This window comes from Chroicocephalus ridibundus, chromosome 6 (assembly GCF_963924245.1).
Source record: "Chroicocephalus ridibundus chromosome 6, bChrRid1.1, whole genome shotgun sequence".
NCBI lineage: Eukaryota > Metazoa > Chordata > Aves > Charadriiformes > Laridae > Chroicocephalus > Chroicocephalus ridibundus.
This window is the reverse complement of record NC_086289.1, coordinates 42,357,597-42,372,450: the sequence shown is the minus strand read 5'-3', so window position 1 is coordinate 42,372,450 and position 14,854 is coordinate 42,357,597. Positions and strand designations below refer to the sequence as shown.

General features: G+C 45.3%; 1 protein-coding gene across 5 annotated transcripts in view; it reads left to right on the top strand.

The window, feature by feature from the left end:
• TSC22D2 (TSC22 domain family member 2) overlaps positions 1 to 7,455 on the top strand; it is a 30,649-nt gene extending 23,194 nt beyond the window's left edge. For 2 of the 5 annotated variants that reach the window (XM_063337975.1, XM_063337976.1), the window contains 2 exons: positions 5,108 to 5,159; positions 5,900 to 7,455. In XM_063337975.1, coding sequence (XP_063194045.1) covers positions 5,108 to 5,159; positions 5,900 to 6,160 — 313 coding nt within the window. In that variant the 3' untranslated portion in view covers positions 6,161 to 7,455. Of the gene's footprint in view, positions 1 to 5,107; positions 5,161 to 5,899 lie in introns of those variants that run through there. The other 3 variants (XM_063337977.1, XM_063337979.1, XR_010071521.1) reach the window with 2 other exon arrangements.
• The last annotated feature ends 7,399 nt before the right edge of the window (positions 7,456 to 14,854 follow it).

Below are 14,854 nucleotides of genomic sequence, written 5' to 3'. Positions count from 1 at the left end.
TAGGGGAGATCACCTGGTTCAGGGACGTCTGTCTGAGACTGTGATGTGCAACATCTCTTCTTTGTGGTCTGTTCTGCGGGCAGTCTTTTCCAGACTTGAAGAATTAGCGATGTTGAGTGGTAGATTTTATGTATCTAAAAGCATGAGCTAAATAGTACAGTAATTCTTGATGCTAAAATTTAGAAGAAATGTCAAGAGCACGAAAAAGCAAGAAAACTCGTGCATTCTGGCAGTCTTCTGAGGGGTGCTGCTAAGAAATTCCTTGGGAAAGTAGTATGCAGGTAATCAGGAATACAGCTGAATACAGAATAAGTATTTTGTTACTGACTAAAAAAACCTGAATCTTCAAAATTAGTTTATATCATATGGTGAGTCGGATTTGCAGTCTCATTTAAATGTGAAACGCTATTACCTAGTCTAGTACTTGACAGTGCCAAAGTAGGGCTGTTTATAACTCTCATTCCTAATGCATCCAATGTTGGCATAAAGCACACATTTTACTGAGGACTGTGGAATCTCTAAAAATGAAACACTATGTTCTTTTTTTAAGCATACAGAGTGAATTAAGCTGCAGATACCTTTATTTTGAAGTTTGATTCCAAGTCTTTCTACCTAGCTTTTGAAGTGAATTTTGAAGTCGAGAACATGTCTCTTAAAAGGATGATAGGTATATCAAAGATATTAATGGTGAAAACACCAAGCTGAGTACAGTGGCGCTTGTCGAATTCACCATTGAAATAGAACTTGATGCGTACCAATGTGAGGTGATGTTGAAGGTTAATTTTTCTTCCAGCCGTTAGCAAGTTAAAATTAAGACATTAACCTTTTTTGCTGTCTTATGATCCCCTCATCCTCAATTTTTCTATTAGTCACTTATTTTTTTCACTTTCCTTTTCTGTGAACAGTGTTGTTCAAGTTTTGGAATAGTAAGTAAGCCTTCTTCAACTGCAGAATCATGCTTTACAAAGAACACTTGTTTGATGATGACGCAATATCTGTATTTTCGGTGAAGCTGTACACTCCTAAGTGTTGTTCTAACAGGGCTACCAAACACTTTTTAAAATAATATAGCTTGTTGATGATGCTGAAACATCTTTCCAATAATATCTTACCATACTCTTGGGATCCCATGTCTCCATAGGAAACGTTTTTGCAGCAATGAAGTCAGAATTATACCCAGGCTTTTAAGAATGCATTATGGAAAGTGTGATCGCTGCATATTGTGCAACAGGCATTAGAAATTAGATTTGCACTTGGAGTTACCACTTGTCTTCCGACTTTCTTAATCCGTATGTACGTGATTGTCCAAGACACTTCTCTCACTTTGTTTGCAAGACATTTGAAACAAAAAAAATACAGTGCTATTCTTGAGTTGTAGGCATATAGGAGAAATACTCCTAAAATAAAACATAAAGAATTTCGAGGTGCAAGCTGTAAGTATTTGATAGAACATTTGTTTCAAACACTGCATACCTGATAGTGAGCTATAGCTAAGCAGTGTTATTAGCAGTCAAAATCTAGTTTTCCCATTTGTCTTTCAAAGTAAAATATGAATAAATTACACTTAAGCCACTAAGATTTTTTTTTTTAAACAATCAAAATGAGGATTTCCCAGACTAAATAGGGTTCTGCTTATCTGGTGTGTAAGGGAAAAAAATGTTGGGTTTACCATCCATCTTTGGAAATGGTAAAACTACTTTGTAATCTTTGTTGGTTTTGATGATTGTAAATCTTGATGGGCTTCAGAGTGATACTGGTATACCAAGATAAGCTCTTTTTGGTCCTTTACGTAACCTTAACTTGGAGGTCCAAGTCAAGCTGAATTGTTCTCTGAATTACAGTGTGTACGTATGGTAGCTAGTTGGCGGCAAAGTCTCAGTTTGAGGGGGGTGTGGGAAGCTTGCAAAAAAGTTATGAAAGTCTTAAAAAAAAAAAAAAAAAAAAAAAAAGCCTAACCCATCTCTTCCAACCATCCTAAGTTACTTGATTGGATTTTTGCTTCTGTATTACAGCTTTGACAATAATTTCCAGAGTTCTGTAGCTCCTGGAACAAACAACTTTTTTGGTCTAAAAGTATGGCAAAGCAATTGGTCTTTTTTTGTAAGAGGTAAATAGTGTCTTTCCACTTCTAACTCGTGAATGTGCAAGTTGAGACATTGGATATACAGTGGATGGTGCACTCACAGAATGTATCAAACTCTTTCCAGTTACGACATCCAAAAAGACTTACCTAACAGATTTTTTTTTTCCTGGCCTTTTCATAAGGACTGAATTGTATCTATAAATTTTATTCTGCAGCCATGGGATAAAATATTTTTATGCAAACTGGGATTTGATATCAACAGCCAAGGATCTGAGAAAAATACGAAATTTTAAGATTTGGCAGCATATTTGGACTATACCGTAAGAATAGCTGGCACTGGAGTACTTTGCTTCTGAGCGTCTCACAGGAGCTATTTGGTGTGGGAAGCACTATAAAATGAATAAAGGACAGACCCATATAGGAATGGCGCTATCATAAAATCTAGTTCTTGTATGCTTTTAGAAAGCAAAGTGACATACTGTGCTCAGGATAAAACAGCACCTGACTAACCGAAGGCTGCTCTGTCAGCGTGGAACTTCTCCTGGGGTGGTCTGCGTGGTCCCGGGCTCTGCCGAGCAGGATGGACATTGGGATTTGTGCGGGGAGCAGGTCTGCAATCCTGATGCAGTACTTTGATAGTAGTGCCAGCTGCTCTGGGGATAAGGGCAACAAGAATATACAAACAAATAAAAGTAGTGTATAAACTACTTCTGGCTTTCAGCACTCTGTTGTTAGCATCCCTTTTAAGTGTAAAAGATGGGTGGGAGAGTGATAGTTTCTCTGGCTGCGTTCAGATCACACATACGGGGAGGGCCAGTTCTTACATCCGTGATGGGAACGCTGCACTCATGTAAAAGGCAGGCGAGAACATGGAGCACAAGGTGTAGCATGGGAAAGGCGCTTCTGCAGCGTGTCCGGCAGGTACAGGGTAGCAGGTGGTGAAGGGGAAGGCTGCCTGTCTTCCACCTTGAGAGGCTTTTGCATGGAACTGATCGAATGCCTTAACTTTGAGAGGTGTAATGGGCTTCACTTTTTAAATAATCACACTGCAAAGTAGTTGAAATGGGAATAAAGGAACAAGTGCCAGTCTCAAATTTAACTAGAAAAGTGTTGACAAAAGATGTCTAATTACGTGGTGAAGGAGATCCCACTACAAAGTGTGCTGTTTGCTTTAACTTTGTTTGCTCCTCTTTATCTCTTCAGAGCTGCCTCACCTGACTTGTAGAGTGGTGTTCATGAATGGCTGTATCAGGGACAAGGAGCAGTCTTGGGGAGTTCAGTGACTCTTGAACGCAAACATTTTAAACAGTTTCAGATAGATCTGAAACACGTTAATCCAAAATGGAAAAGAATATGTAACCTTGTCATGAATTATAAATACTTTTTATTCTGAGGAGGTTTATCATGAGTATGGCTTGAAAAAACCTTAGAAGACAGACACTGGAACAATTTTCTTATGAAATGAGTGTTTAGCACTTTTGCTTTAGGTTACAAGTTTTGTTCAGTTTAGAAGTAGAAGCTCTCACTCCCTCAGTCTAAAAAGCTGATTCCCTCTACTTGTAAATTCTTGGTGCTAGGCACTGACAATTCTTGTGAGACTTGTTGAAATGGATTTCTCTAAATAGCGTCATATTCTTTGAACAGTTGAGCTTTGTTTCATGTATGTAACGAATACTGTTGATCGTAATGCCAATACTCATTTTACAAAGCCTTAAGTATTTTTTTCTTAACATTTGGTTTCAGTGAATATTACGTATTTTCAGGAAGGCGAATTTCCAAGCATGACTGCAAACCTTGCATTTTTCCCTTACGTTAGCTTTTTTTAAATGTAGCTGCATGCTGCTGATAGCAGCGTCCGTCGCTGGGGCAGCATTATCAGCGGTTATCACTGGTGGAGCTGGTAAACAGTCCAAGCACCGCTGTCTTGTGTCAGACACGGAGCTGGGGGGTAAAATCGGACCACGGAGAGGTAGTGTAGGAGGGCGGGGACGGAGAGTGCGGGACCAGCAGAGCCCGTGTGTGGATGCAGCGTGCTGTGGGTGCCTTCCTCGGCCGCAGACGGCGGTGCGGGGTGCCCACTCTGACCCCCTGGGCAGAGCGACAGCTCCTCTCACATGGAGAGGTTGGAGTCTGCCCGAGAACAGGGACGCCACCCCCCCGAAATTCTGACTCCAGAGAGTGACGAGTGAGTGACTGGCTTGTGTTCAGGTATTGTGACTTGAAAACAGGCCAAAAATATTAAGGCCTGAATGGCCGTAACCGGGGATTTCAAGATGTAGTTCAACATCTTGTTTCGTGTAGTAAATACACATTCTTATAGCAAGAGCAGAGATGTTTTGTTGGGTTGTTCTGCACTAGGAAGTCTTTGGAACAAGACTGACCCTATCTGTAACCAGCCCATGCGTTTCTGAGATGTTAAACATGATACAGGGTGAATTTGTTGAAACCGAGTAAGCGCGCTCGTGGAGTTTGGGCTTTGGTCATGTCTTACTCTTCTGCTGACTGCTGCCACTTGGTTGCAGAGTTGTAAATACAGTGCTGATCCAGGTACTTATAAACTGGAAAGTAGTTTTTAAGTAAAGCCAGAGAACAAATATTGTAATAGGTTTTTTCTTCAATGCTTTATAAAAACAATTTAGCAAAAATAAAACTGAAATGAAGGACCCCATTAATATCCCCTGAATCCATTTTCCCCAGTGAAGAAAGCTGGAAAATGAGGCAAGGAATCAAAGTGGTTAATTTACTGTTTATTCTAATGCATTTTTCTGGTTATGGGTGTCATAAGCATAGCCTGAGGAATTATAAATTAAAGGAGCAGTGTCTCTCAAGAGCTCTAACAGCACTGGGTGATGCCGTGTGTGCACGTGGGGAGGGAACCCCCATGATTGTGTACTGAATTACTGAACCTGTAGCTTTAGCCTCTCGGGGAAAGCATGTTCTAGGGATCCTGCAGGTGCCAATGGCTGCATAGTTTTAATTGAATGCTACAGAAATACTCACAAAGTTTTCTTCTTATATTTACAGTGCATCTGGTGCAAGTGTTGTTGCCATTGACAACAAAATAGAACAGGCAATGGTAAGTAAAAAATAAGTTGTGATTTCTAATAGGATTAGTGGTTCATCATGAAGCGTAAGTTTCCAGCTCTACCGTGTTTCTGTGAGTCTGTAACATCCCTGTATCAACCATTTCTGTGTCAACTACGGGGTGACCACAAACCAAGATTGCCTTTACTGTTGGCCCAGAAGTGTTCTTAAATTAATTTTGCTATGAATTTCTGTGAACAAGCTGATTGAACTTGAAGGGGTGCTGAAAATAAATAGCACATTTAAGTCTCTCACTTCAGCGAAGTTCACTACTTTTTCTTGTCACTTACGCTGTGCCACACTCGACATTTTTGTTATGTTTGATTTTCTTTTTTTCTTTTGCTGATTTAGAGGCTTTCTTATTTCTTGGTTTTCATACACCTCAGTGCTTGGGATTGTGCAACGCAGACTCAGAGCTTTAGAGCTGATGCTTTCATTCTGAGTAACTGGGCCATAATTCTAGTCCTTGTCTTCAGGGTAACTGAGGTGACTAGAACTTAATGCTGAATGCTGGAAACAGCTTTTGATGCAAAGGCCACTCTACAGTGAATTCAAGAGCTAGGTTATTTGCTCTTGAAGGCTAATTTATCCATATAATTTCAGTGATGGCTGCTTTAGTTTTCCAGGCTTACCACCTTAATTCAGTGAAAGCAGTAAAATAGTAAATTCTGGGGTTGGAGTGGAATGAAACTGTTCTTTCACTTGGTGTAACTGTTAACTTGTTCTTCACAGGATCTAGTGAAAAGCCATTTGATGTATGCAGTAAGAGAAGAAGTGGAAGTCCTGAAGGAACAAATAAAAGAATTAGTTGAAAGAAACTCTTTACTTGAACGAGAAAACGCACTGTTAAAATCTCTTTCAAACAATGATCAGTTATCCCAACTTTCAACCCAACAGGCCAATCCTAGTAGCACTTCACAGGCGCAAACAGTGATAGCACAGCCCCCGCAGCCAACGCAACCTCCACAGCAGCCGAATGTCTCCTCAGCGTAAAGCTTCCCTGCCTCCTTTGAAAACAAAACAAAAACCCGAGAGCAGTCTGTCCTTGTGTGCCACTGATGTTCTTTCCACTTTATATGAAAGCGAGTAGCCATGCTTCTGTTGTGTGTTTGGCCTTTTCAGTATTAGACAATCATTCTCCAAGAGCTGTCCCTCACGGGTATGTCATGAAGCGCAGTTGGTGTCCGCTATGTCATGGGTGCACAAGGGAGGTCGGAGGAGGAGTTATTCGTGCAACAAATGCGTTTGCTTGGTGTGCAGGAGTGAGGTCTTTTACGAGCTTTGGTGGCTCTCCAAGGTTTCCATTTCCCGTGGATTACTTTCAGCCTTGCTATCTGGTAAGAAGTAACAATTCATCTTAAGAGCCACTGTTCTTTCAATATAAGTAACATTTGCCTACATTAGTTTCATTTATTTGTTTTATTTATTACAGGGCTGCTATTTTCATAATGTACATGAACAATGTCACAGAACTTTTTTAATTTTTTTTTTAATAAATGTATGTATCAGTAAAATGATAGATGGGATTGCATTTAATAGATAAAATGTTTAGGCAATAATTGAACAAAAGAATCCTGGCATATTTCTAACACTAATGGCAATTTACCCTTGGTATTTATTTACGGTAGTAAAGAATCCAGCTTGAATGTAAATTTTGTATAGAGTGTAAGTATGAAGACCATAGTGCATCTGTACAGGTAGTCACCAGTTATTGTGATATAATAAATAATTGATGGGCTATTTTGATGAAGAAAACTTTGCTCATTTCTGTTTCTACTTTCTAATAGAGAGAAATTGCCATGATTCCTCTGCTTTTTGACATTTCGTATAATTTTTTTTTTTTGGGTGGGAATAAAAAGCTGTGAAATTGTTCAACCTACTTTGTAACCAAAGAAGCAAAGCTGTGTAATTGAGTTGTTTTTTTTTTATTTTATAATGCACATTCTTTATGTATTTTTATTTAGTGTTTTCTCATTCACAACTTTCTTTGCTGTCTAGCATGATCTGCATGACCTATAATCTTTGAACCACTTTCGTACCTCATGTTTTTATCCAGCACTCTTATTGTAATATGTAATAGTCTGTGAACAATGTCAAATAAAAAAGAAAGAACAGCTGGTGTCGGTGGAGCTGAGCTAGTGTGCTATGCACTAGTTGTTTAAAAAAAAAAATAAATGAAGTGAGCCATCTTTTGTTCATTTAAAATGGTGTTTTGAATTTCGTATGCAGAAAACGTTTTGTTACATTGCAGATTTTAATGTATTTAATAAATGCAACATGCAGATTAAGTGCAGTGTATACTGAGTATTTAAATTAAAAATGTACATTTCATAAATACAGTTTCAAGAGAGACCATCATTTGTGTAAACTAACACAGTGTGTCAAATTGATGTATAAATATATATATATATATATTTTAACACATTTTCTGAAATTAAACTGCAGTTTTGGTGAATTTTTTTGGCTGTAGAAGTTGTTACAGTGTAACTAAATTCAGTAGAAATTGTTTCTTAAACTGGAGAAAGGTAAATTCAGTGAGCTAGTAATAGAATAATGCCAAAATTATAACTGCTTCTCTTGCAACAGAGTTTTTTTGTTTGTTCTAGGAAAAGCATAATTCTGATGCTGTCAGTGACCCTGTTGCTTTTGCACTGATATGTATAAATTAACATTTGGCTGCGTGCTGGCGTGTTGAAACAGTTTGGTCTGTTAAAACCAAGCATTTACTACAGGAGCAAACGGCTCAGCCTGCCTTCCCAGTCGGGTGCCACAGGCGCAGCTCAGTCGTCACCCCTGGGTGCTGCAGTCCTGCTCACTCCGGAGCCTGTGCCTGCAAATGTTTGCTTCAATATCTTACCCTTGTATATGTATAACTCTCGTCAGGTTTATGTGTTAGGTAAAACAAAACAAAAGAAGCAACGCTGGAAACTGCAAGCTTTGGTGTCTTCAGGTCTCAAGGAAGCATCCTTGTCCTGTGTTCCAGAAATCAGAGCATCGCACCTTCCTGGTAAGCATCAGTTCACAGCACAGTTCAAAAAAGCCATGGGGGGAGTGTGTGTATATATATGTGTGTGTGTATATATATATAAAAGTACTCACTGAAGTAATACACTAAAATGATCTTTGTTTCAGTTGTAGATTCAGCTGTTGTTCTACAGGGCGGGTGTCAAGAGGATGGGCCAGACTTCTCAGTGGTGCCCAGCAACAGGACAAGGGGCAACGGGCACAAACTGGAACACAGGAAATTCTGTCTGAACATCATAAAAAAATTATTTACTTGGATGGTGGCAGAGCACTGGCACAGGCTGCCCAGAGAGGTAGTGCAGTCTCCTTCTCTGGAGATACTCAAAACCCACCTGGACGCGTTCCTGTGCAACCTGCGCTGGGTGACCCTGCTCTGGCAGGGGGGTTGGCTGAGATGATCTCTGAAGGTCCCTTCCAACCCCGACCATTCTGTGATTTGGTGATTGGTGCTCTTGGCCTGCTACAAGCACGCGTGTATACTGCTGTAACTTCTTTAGGGAAACCATCATTGTGTGCAAATTGGAAAACAAAATATTTTAGTAGCTAAGTGTATCTCTTTCCCAGCAGTGATCAGTAGCTCGCTCCAGCTATACAGCAAGGATGTAGCTGGTAAAGTAAGTGAAAAGGGACAAATTGGGTGACTTCTGGGAACAGAAGTCCTTCAGATGAAGTTTATTTTTAAGGAGTGAAATAGAAAGACATTTGAAACATTAAGTTGTTAATGTCCTGCTGATGGTAGAAGTAGAGAATCAAGCCAATGAGAAGACAGTCCCAAGCACTTTGGCGTTCCCGTGGAGCTGGTGTCTGTGCATTTCCTCTCCCTCTCGTGTGACGTTTGTGACCTTGGTGTGTGGGGACGTCTCTGTGATCTCTGCTGCACAGCAACAGTTAGATCCACTTACACGCAGGTGGTCTGGAGAGGTTTTGCCTCTGAAAGAAAAAAGCATTTAGTAAATCTGCTGAAAATAGGGGATGAAACAAAGATTAAACTGTTCCTGTTAGAAATCCTTTGTTTGCTTTGCTCCACTCCTATCAGGCTTGGTTTTGGTTTTAGTTTTCTCCTAGCGGTAAGTTGTACGCTGCTCGAAATGCCAACTCAGCTTGCTGTGCAAGAACACTATAAAATGGCAGAAAAGGGTCCTTGAATTGCTGCGCTCTCATCTCGAGAATTGAGGCTGCTGCCGGGGGGCAGAAAGGAATAGCAGTTCCTCAGTGTGGGGAGATCATCTCAATGCTATTAAATGTTAGATTTCCGAGAGGGGGAAGAAAGGCTCATTGACAAACGATTGTGTTGCTGTCGGGCTGTATTGGCTGCTGCGCTGCTTTGTCTACCCGGTGTCTGTCAGCTTCCCGCGGCTGTAAAGCCTTTCTTTGTCCTTATGCGTGACGGCACCAGCGACGTCAATCAGCCGCCCCGCAGCGCTTGCGTGGCGTGAGGCTGGGGGACAGAGATCCCCGCTCCCCGTGCTCGGGGGTCTGGCTGGCGCTGTGCGTGGGCACAGGCAGCCATGCACGCTGCTTGGTGTCTGCTAATTGCTTTTGGATGCTTTTAATGACTGTGTTTTGGGAGCTGTGTGTGAAAGCGGGCTCTAAAGGTGTGATGCTGTCCACTTTGGGCAGCAGTGCTGTTGTATATTCCTGTAATACCTGTCGTTGAAATTATGCCATAGCTTCAGCGTAAGAAATAGAGAAGTAATTCAGCTCCTGGACTTGCAGTGCTTTGAAACGGGCTCGACTGCAGGACTATGGGAGGGACTGCAGCCGTGGTGTCTCGGTGGCAGAGCTGTGCTGGAGCAGAAAGGTCTTAGAGCAATGAGATTTAGCCTTGTGGTGGCTCTGAATTAACCCCTGCGTCTCAAAGAGGATGTGGCAGAACATGCAGGGAAAGGCTACAAAAACAAGGGAGGATGCGGAGGAAATGCTTGATGAGGAGAGCCTGAGAAGGCCGTGACTCTGGCTTGAAGGGGGGTAGGCTGTGGGAAGGCTGCCATGAGCAGCTCAGACAGCATCCAGAGAAGGCGACGGGTGAGGTGAGCACAGAGAAGTTACTCGCCAGATCACGAGGAGAAAGGGAACTTTGGCGCTGGTTGCCACAGGATGCTGTGGAGGCAGGTAGGATGTTCTAAAAGGGCTTAGGCAGGCTCTTGGACAGCAGGTTGACAAACAGGGATGTACCCTCTTACCACCCCCACACAATGCTTCTGGCTGTGAGGAGAGGAGCAGGAGGGGAATCAACTCGTAGCATCTCCTGCTGCCAGTGCTCGAGACAAAGCACTGGGCTAGTCGGGGCCTGTCTGTTCTGGAAAAGAGCTTTGCTCTTTGATAAAAAAGTCACAACATTTTGTGGTCTAAGGTAAGATTTCAGTTGAGCAACAGTCTAGCACCTCAGCCCCCTCAAATTTTAGTTTGAGCAGGTTTCATTGCGTTCCCGTTAGCATATCCCCTTGATTTCCGCTCTCCCATGAGCATGCAAGGGCGTTTATTTCTGCTCATACGGTGTGCTGTGCTGCTTTTGTGATTAACAAGTGCTTTTCTCTTTGTGGACAGTCTGTGCTCATGTTAAAGGGCTAGGAGTTTTGCCTGTCTTTTCTGAAGGGTGCTAGAGATGTGAGGTTTGGTGAAGCCCCGGGTCCTCTGTCTTTTCTCGGTGTCTAGGCCAGCTCGATCTCTGCCATGTTGTGACTGAGGTGGTATCACCACGTCTTCTCTCACTCGCCTCTCGGAGCTGGACTCGAGCGGGCTGGTGCTCGATGCCGAGGGCTGCGTGCCCTGACCTTCCCCATCTGAGGGGCTTCTCTTGTCGCCTGCGGGCAGGAGCCCGGGCAGTACGGGGGGAGCCAGCTCCAGCACAAGGAGCTGCTGGTGTTTTTCCACGGGTTCGGTACCGTGGGTGGGAATGATTTGCTCTCTCTGCAGGATGCTGCACAGAGGCCGGGATCCACTTGTCCTCAAACCCCCCTGACCGGGGGACACCGGCCTCTGCTCAGCCGGGGGCTGAACCAGAAAGAAAAACAGGGAGAATGAGGTTTGGGGCGAGGTCAGCCTGCTGCTGTCTTAAACAGGACAAAGTTCCTCCTCGGACGCGCGGCCATGCTCGGCTCCGAGCGGGAGGCCGGGGCCGAGCGGCCGCTGCCCGGGGCGGGACGAGGCCTCCCGCCGGGCCCGCAGCGCTGCGGAGCCGCCCGGCCGTGGCGGCCGCCGGCCGCGGGGCGGCGCGGGCGGGCGGGGAAGGCGGCTGGGCCCGGCCGGGGCGCGGACAGGCCCTGCGGGAGGCCGGGCTGGTGCGCCGGGGCTTCTTTCCGGAGCGGGGCTGCGGGTCCCGCGGTGGCTCGGCCCGGCCTCTGCCGCCGCGGAGCTCCGCCGGCCGCGGGGCCGCCTCCCCGTTGCCCAGACCCGCCGGCCCCGGCCGCGCTCGGCTGGCGGAGCAGGCCCTTCGCCCGCTGCCTTTTCCTGGGGGGGGTGCCATTACCTGTGCTAACCACCCCCTGCAAGCTGTGCTAACTGCAGACTGCCCGAGTAACAGCCTTTAGGCTGCCGAGAGAGAATTGTTGCAAAAAGGGGGGATTATTCCCTTTCTGTAGGTTACTTGGTTCCCTCATGGCTGTTTTAAGACTACGCGACATCTGACGCTGCCAGCTGAGCGCTGTGTTCTTAGCTCAGTGGATGCACATGGTCGGTGTCAGTTCATACAATCAGTTTTATCACTGGACATCTTTTGTGTCAGCAGTGGGTAGATCATTTTTCAGGTTTATAGAATCACATTTGGTTTGGGTTGGAAGGGACCTTAAAGACCATCTAGTTCCACCCCCCTGCCCTGGGCAGGGACATCTCCCACCAGACCAGGTTGCTCCAAGCCCCATCCAGCCTGGCCTTGAACACTCCAGGGATGGGGCAGCCACAGCTTCTCTGGGCAACCTGGGCCAGGGGCTCACCACCCTCAGAGTGAAAAATTTCTTCCTAATATCTAATCTAAATCTACCTTCTTCCAGTTTGAAGCCATTACCCCTCATCCTATTAGTAGATGCCCTTGTAAAAAGTCCCTCTCCAGTTTGTGCCATATTGAGGTGAAGGCAACCTTGCAGCACCGTCCCAGCTGCAGCTGGTGGTGCACAAGGTGATAACTGGGGGGATGTAAAACACCAGCAACGCAGCTGCGGTCACTGTGCTGCACCGACTGCTGCTGTGGTCCAAGTCATGCACCAACATCTCGGGAGGACTTGTCAGGAGGCAAAGTCCTCACAAAGGACTTGTGAGGCAAAACAGATGCTGATCCTGATGTGTGTTACTGAAGTGCAGTCTCACAGACAGCCTTGAGAAGGCTTCACAAGAAAGAAGGAAAAGAAAAAAAAAAAAAAAAGAGACAAGGATTTGAAATAGAAGTGAGTTGCACATGGTTAATAACATCACCTCACCGGGACAGTGAGATCAACTCTACTGAAGAACCTGACTGACTGTTCCTGTGAATTGCAGCACTGTGTTACTTTGCCAGTCGTACCAAACAAGATGCTCTATCAGTTCCTGGAAACGAGAAGTTACAGTCTCATGAGGGGGGAAATAAACCTGGGTGTTGCTCTCTGAGGCTTTTGAAAACAAGTTTGGTGCTTTGCATCATTTGTGCTTCTGCTTCAGAGCACTGTTGGGGCTGGCACGCACTTCGGGAGATGCTCCAGCATCCTGGGCTGCCTAGGACCCACTGTCCAGTTGTGTGGCAACTGTCACTAAGGATGGAGACTCCACCATTTCCCTTGGCAACCCTTCCAGGGTCTGATCACCCTCACAGCAAAAGAAGATTTTTTTTTTTTTTCCCCCTATGTTTAAAAGGGTTTTCTCATATTTCAGTATGTGCCCATTGCTGTTTGTCCTGTCACTTCTCAGGTCGCCCTGAGCCTCCCCTCCTCCAGGCTGTCTCAGCCTCCCCATATGTCAGATCGACTTTGCAGCCCTGTGCTGGGCTCCAGCACGTCCCTGTCTGTGCTGTACTGGGAGCCCAGCAGCAGCCAGTGCAGCACTCAGTGCTGAGCTGGGTGAAAGGAGATCTCAACCTGATCATGGTGCTCTTTCCAACTCCAGGCCCAACCGCTTGCACCAGTGACTGGCCTCTGGTGGGATTTCACGCCGCTGGGGGCAGCCCAGCAGGTCAGTCGGGCTCAGTCCCCACTGCCCATGTACCAAGCCTCTCCTACACCGGCTTGTCTGTGAGGCTGCGATGGACGGCCGCGCTGAAAGCCAGGCCCAAGTCAAGGTAAGCAGCATCTGCTGCTGTCCCCTCCTCCACCAAGCCCATCATCTGGAGGAGGCTGGTAGGTTAATTGAGTGTGTTTTCCCTTTCATAAACCCACGGCTGCTTCCAGTCACCTTCCTGTGGTCCCTGTACCTGGACGTGAGTTCCAGGAGGCTTTTTTCCACCACCTCCCAGGTACAGAGGTGAGGTGGACCGGCCTGCAGTTCCCCAGGTCCTCCTCCTGGCCTTTCACAGACACAGGCATGATGTTTGCTTTCTTGCAGGCCTCAGGAATATCTCCCACTGGTGCAGCCCGTAAGGGTTCCACAGACTTGTGTACACCAGTTTGTTTAAACGTTCCCTAGCCTGAGCCTCCTCCGTGATGCCTCGCTGTCCTTGCTACACAGCCACAGAAGAGCATCCGCTGCTCACAGGGGCCTAGAAACAAAGCAGGGCGTTATTCTCTTTCTTTTTTTTGTCTTTTCAAGTTGTGTAGTCTCACACACAGTTGGCTCTCTAAGCACGTAAAGTCTACTGGAGAAAGGAAATGTAGTAGTAGTTGCTTTTGCTCAGCTTGCTTTTTCAGTCTCATGCAAAGTAAAATAAGGACGCGCTGCCTGGAAGGAATAACCTGGGATATCAACATCCCCTCAACTCTCACCTTGAGCAAACACCACTCAAGGCAGTTTCTAAAGATAAACTATGCATACCTTACATCTTAACGACCCACCAGTAGATCACTGACCACTGCTGTTTCCTCTCCTCATCCCAATAAATGACTAAGCTGCCCTTTACTGCCCTGGCAGAGTCCCTTGTGAGGAGGATGGGAACATGCCTGGAAGCAGAGACTTCCCTGGGGCTTTGGCCACTGGGTGCGGACAAAGCAGATGCTCCTCATCGTTCAACTCCTGCAGCATTTTGCTTATCCATCCCTCTTCTAACTGCATTTTCCTGATACTTAATGCTCTTGTTTTGTCAGCTCATCACAAAACCAGCTCTTTTTTTGCCTTTTTATCCCTTGTGCAAGTGCCTGTTCTTGGCTGTAACTCCCCTTTCACCACTTTTCAATGTAGAGCACCCCCAGAACACTTTGGTTTCAATCCAGTGGTGCTTTTCAAGTGGCATAATATGCCAAAATACAATTATCTGATAAAGGCCACCGCTGGCTCCTGGTCTGTCAGACAAGGATTGCTGTTCATGCTGCAATTACAACAAAAACAGCTGCTGCACGTCCCTTCATTTATACATGAGGCACAACATGCTTCTGTTCTTCCAACTCCAGCAATGCTGGCAGTGGAAAAAACACACTGAGCTACTACACAGGCAAAGCAAAAGGAAAAGTCAGCTGTAGAAGCAGGAACTGGTCAGACCGCCCCCAGGCCCTCCTCCATCCCCAGGGACCGGAGAAGGGACAGGCAGTGGACCAGCCACCTGGGAAGGGG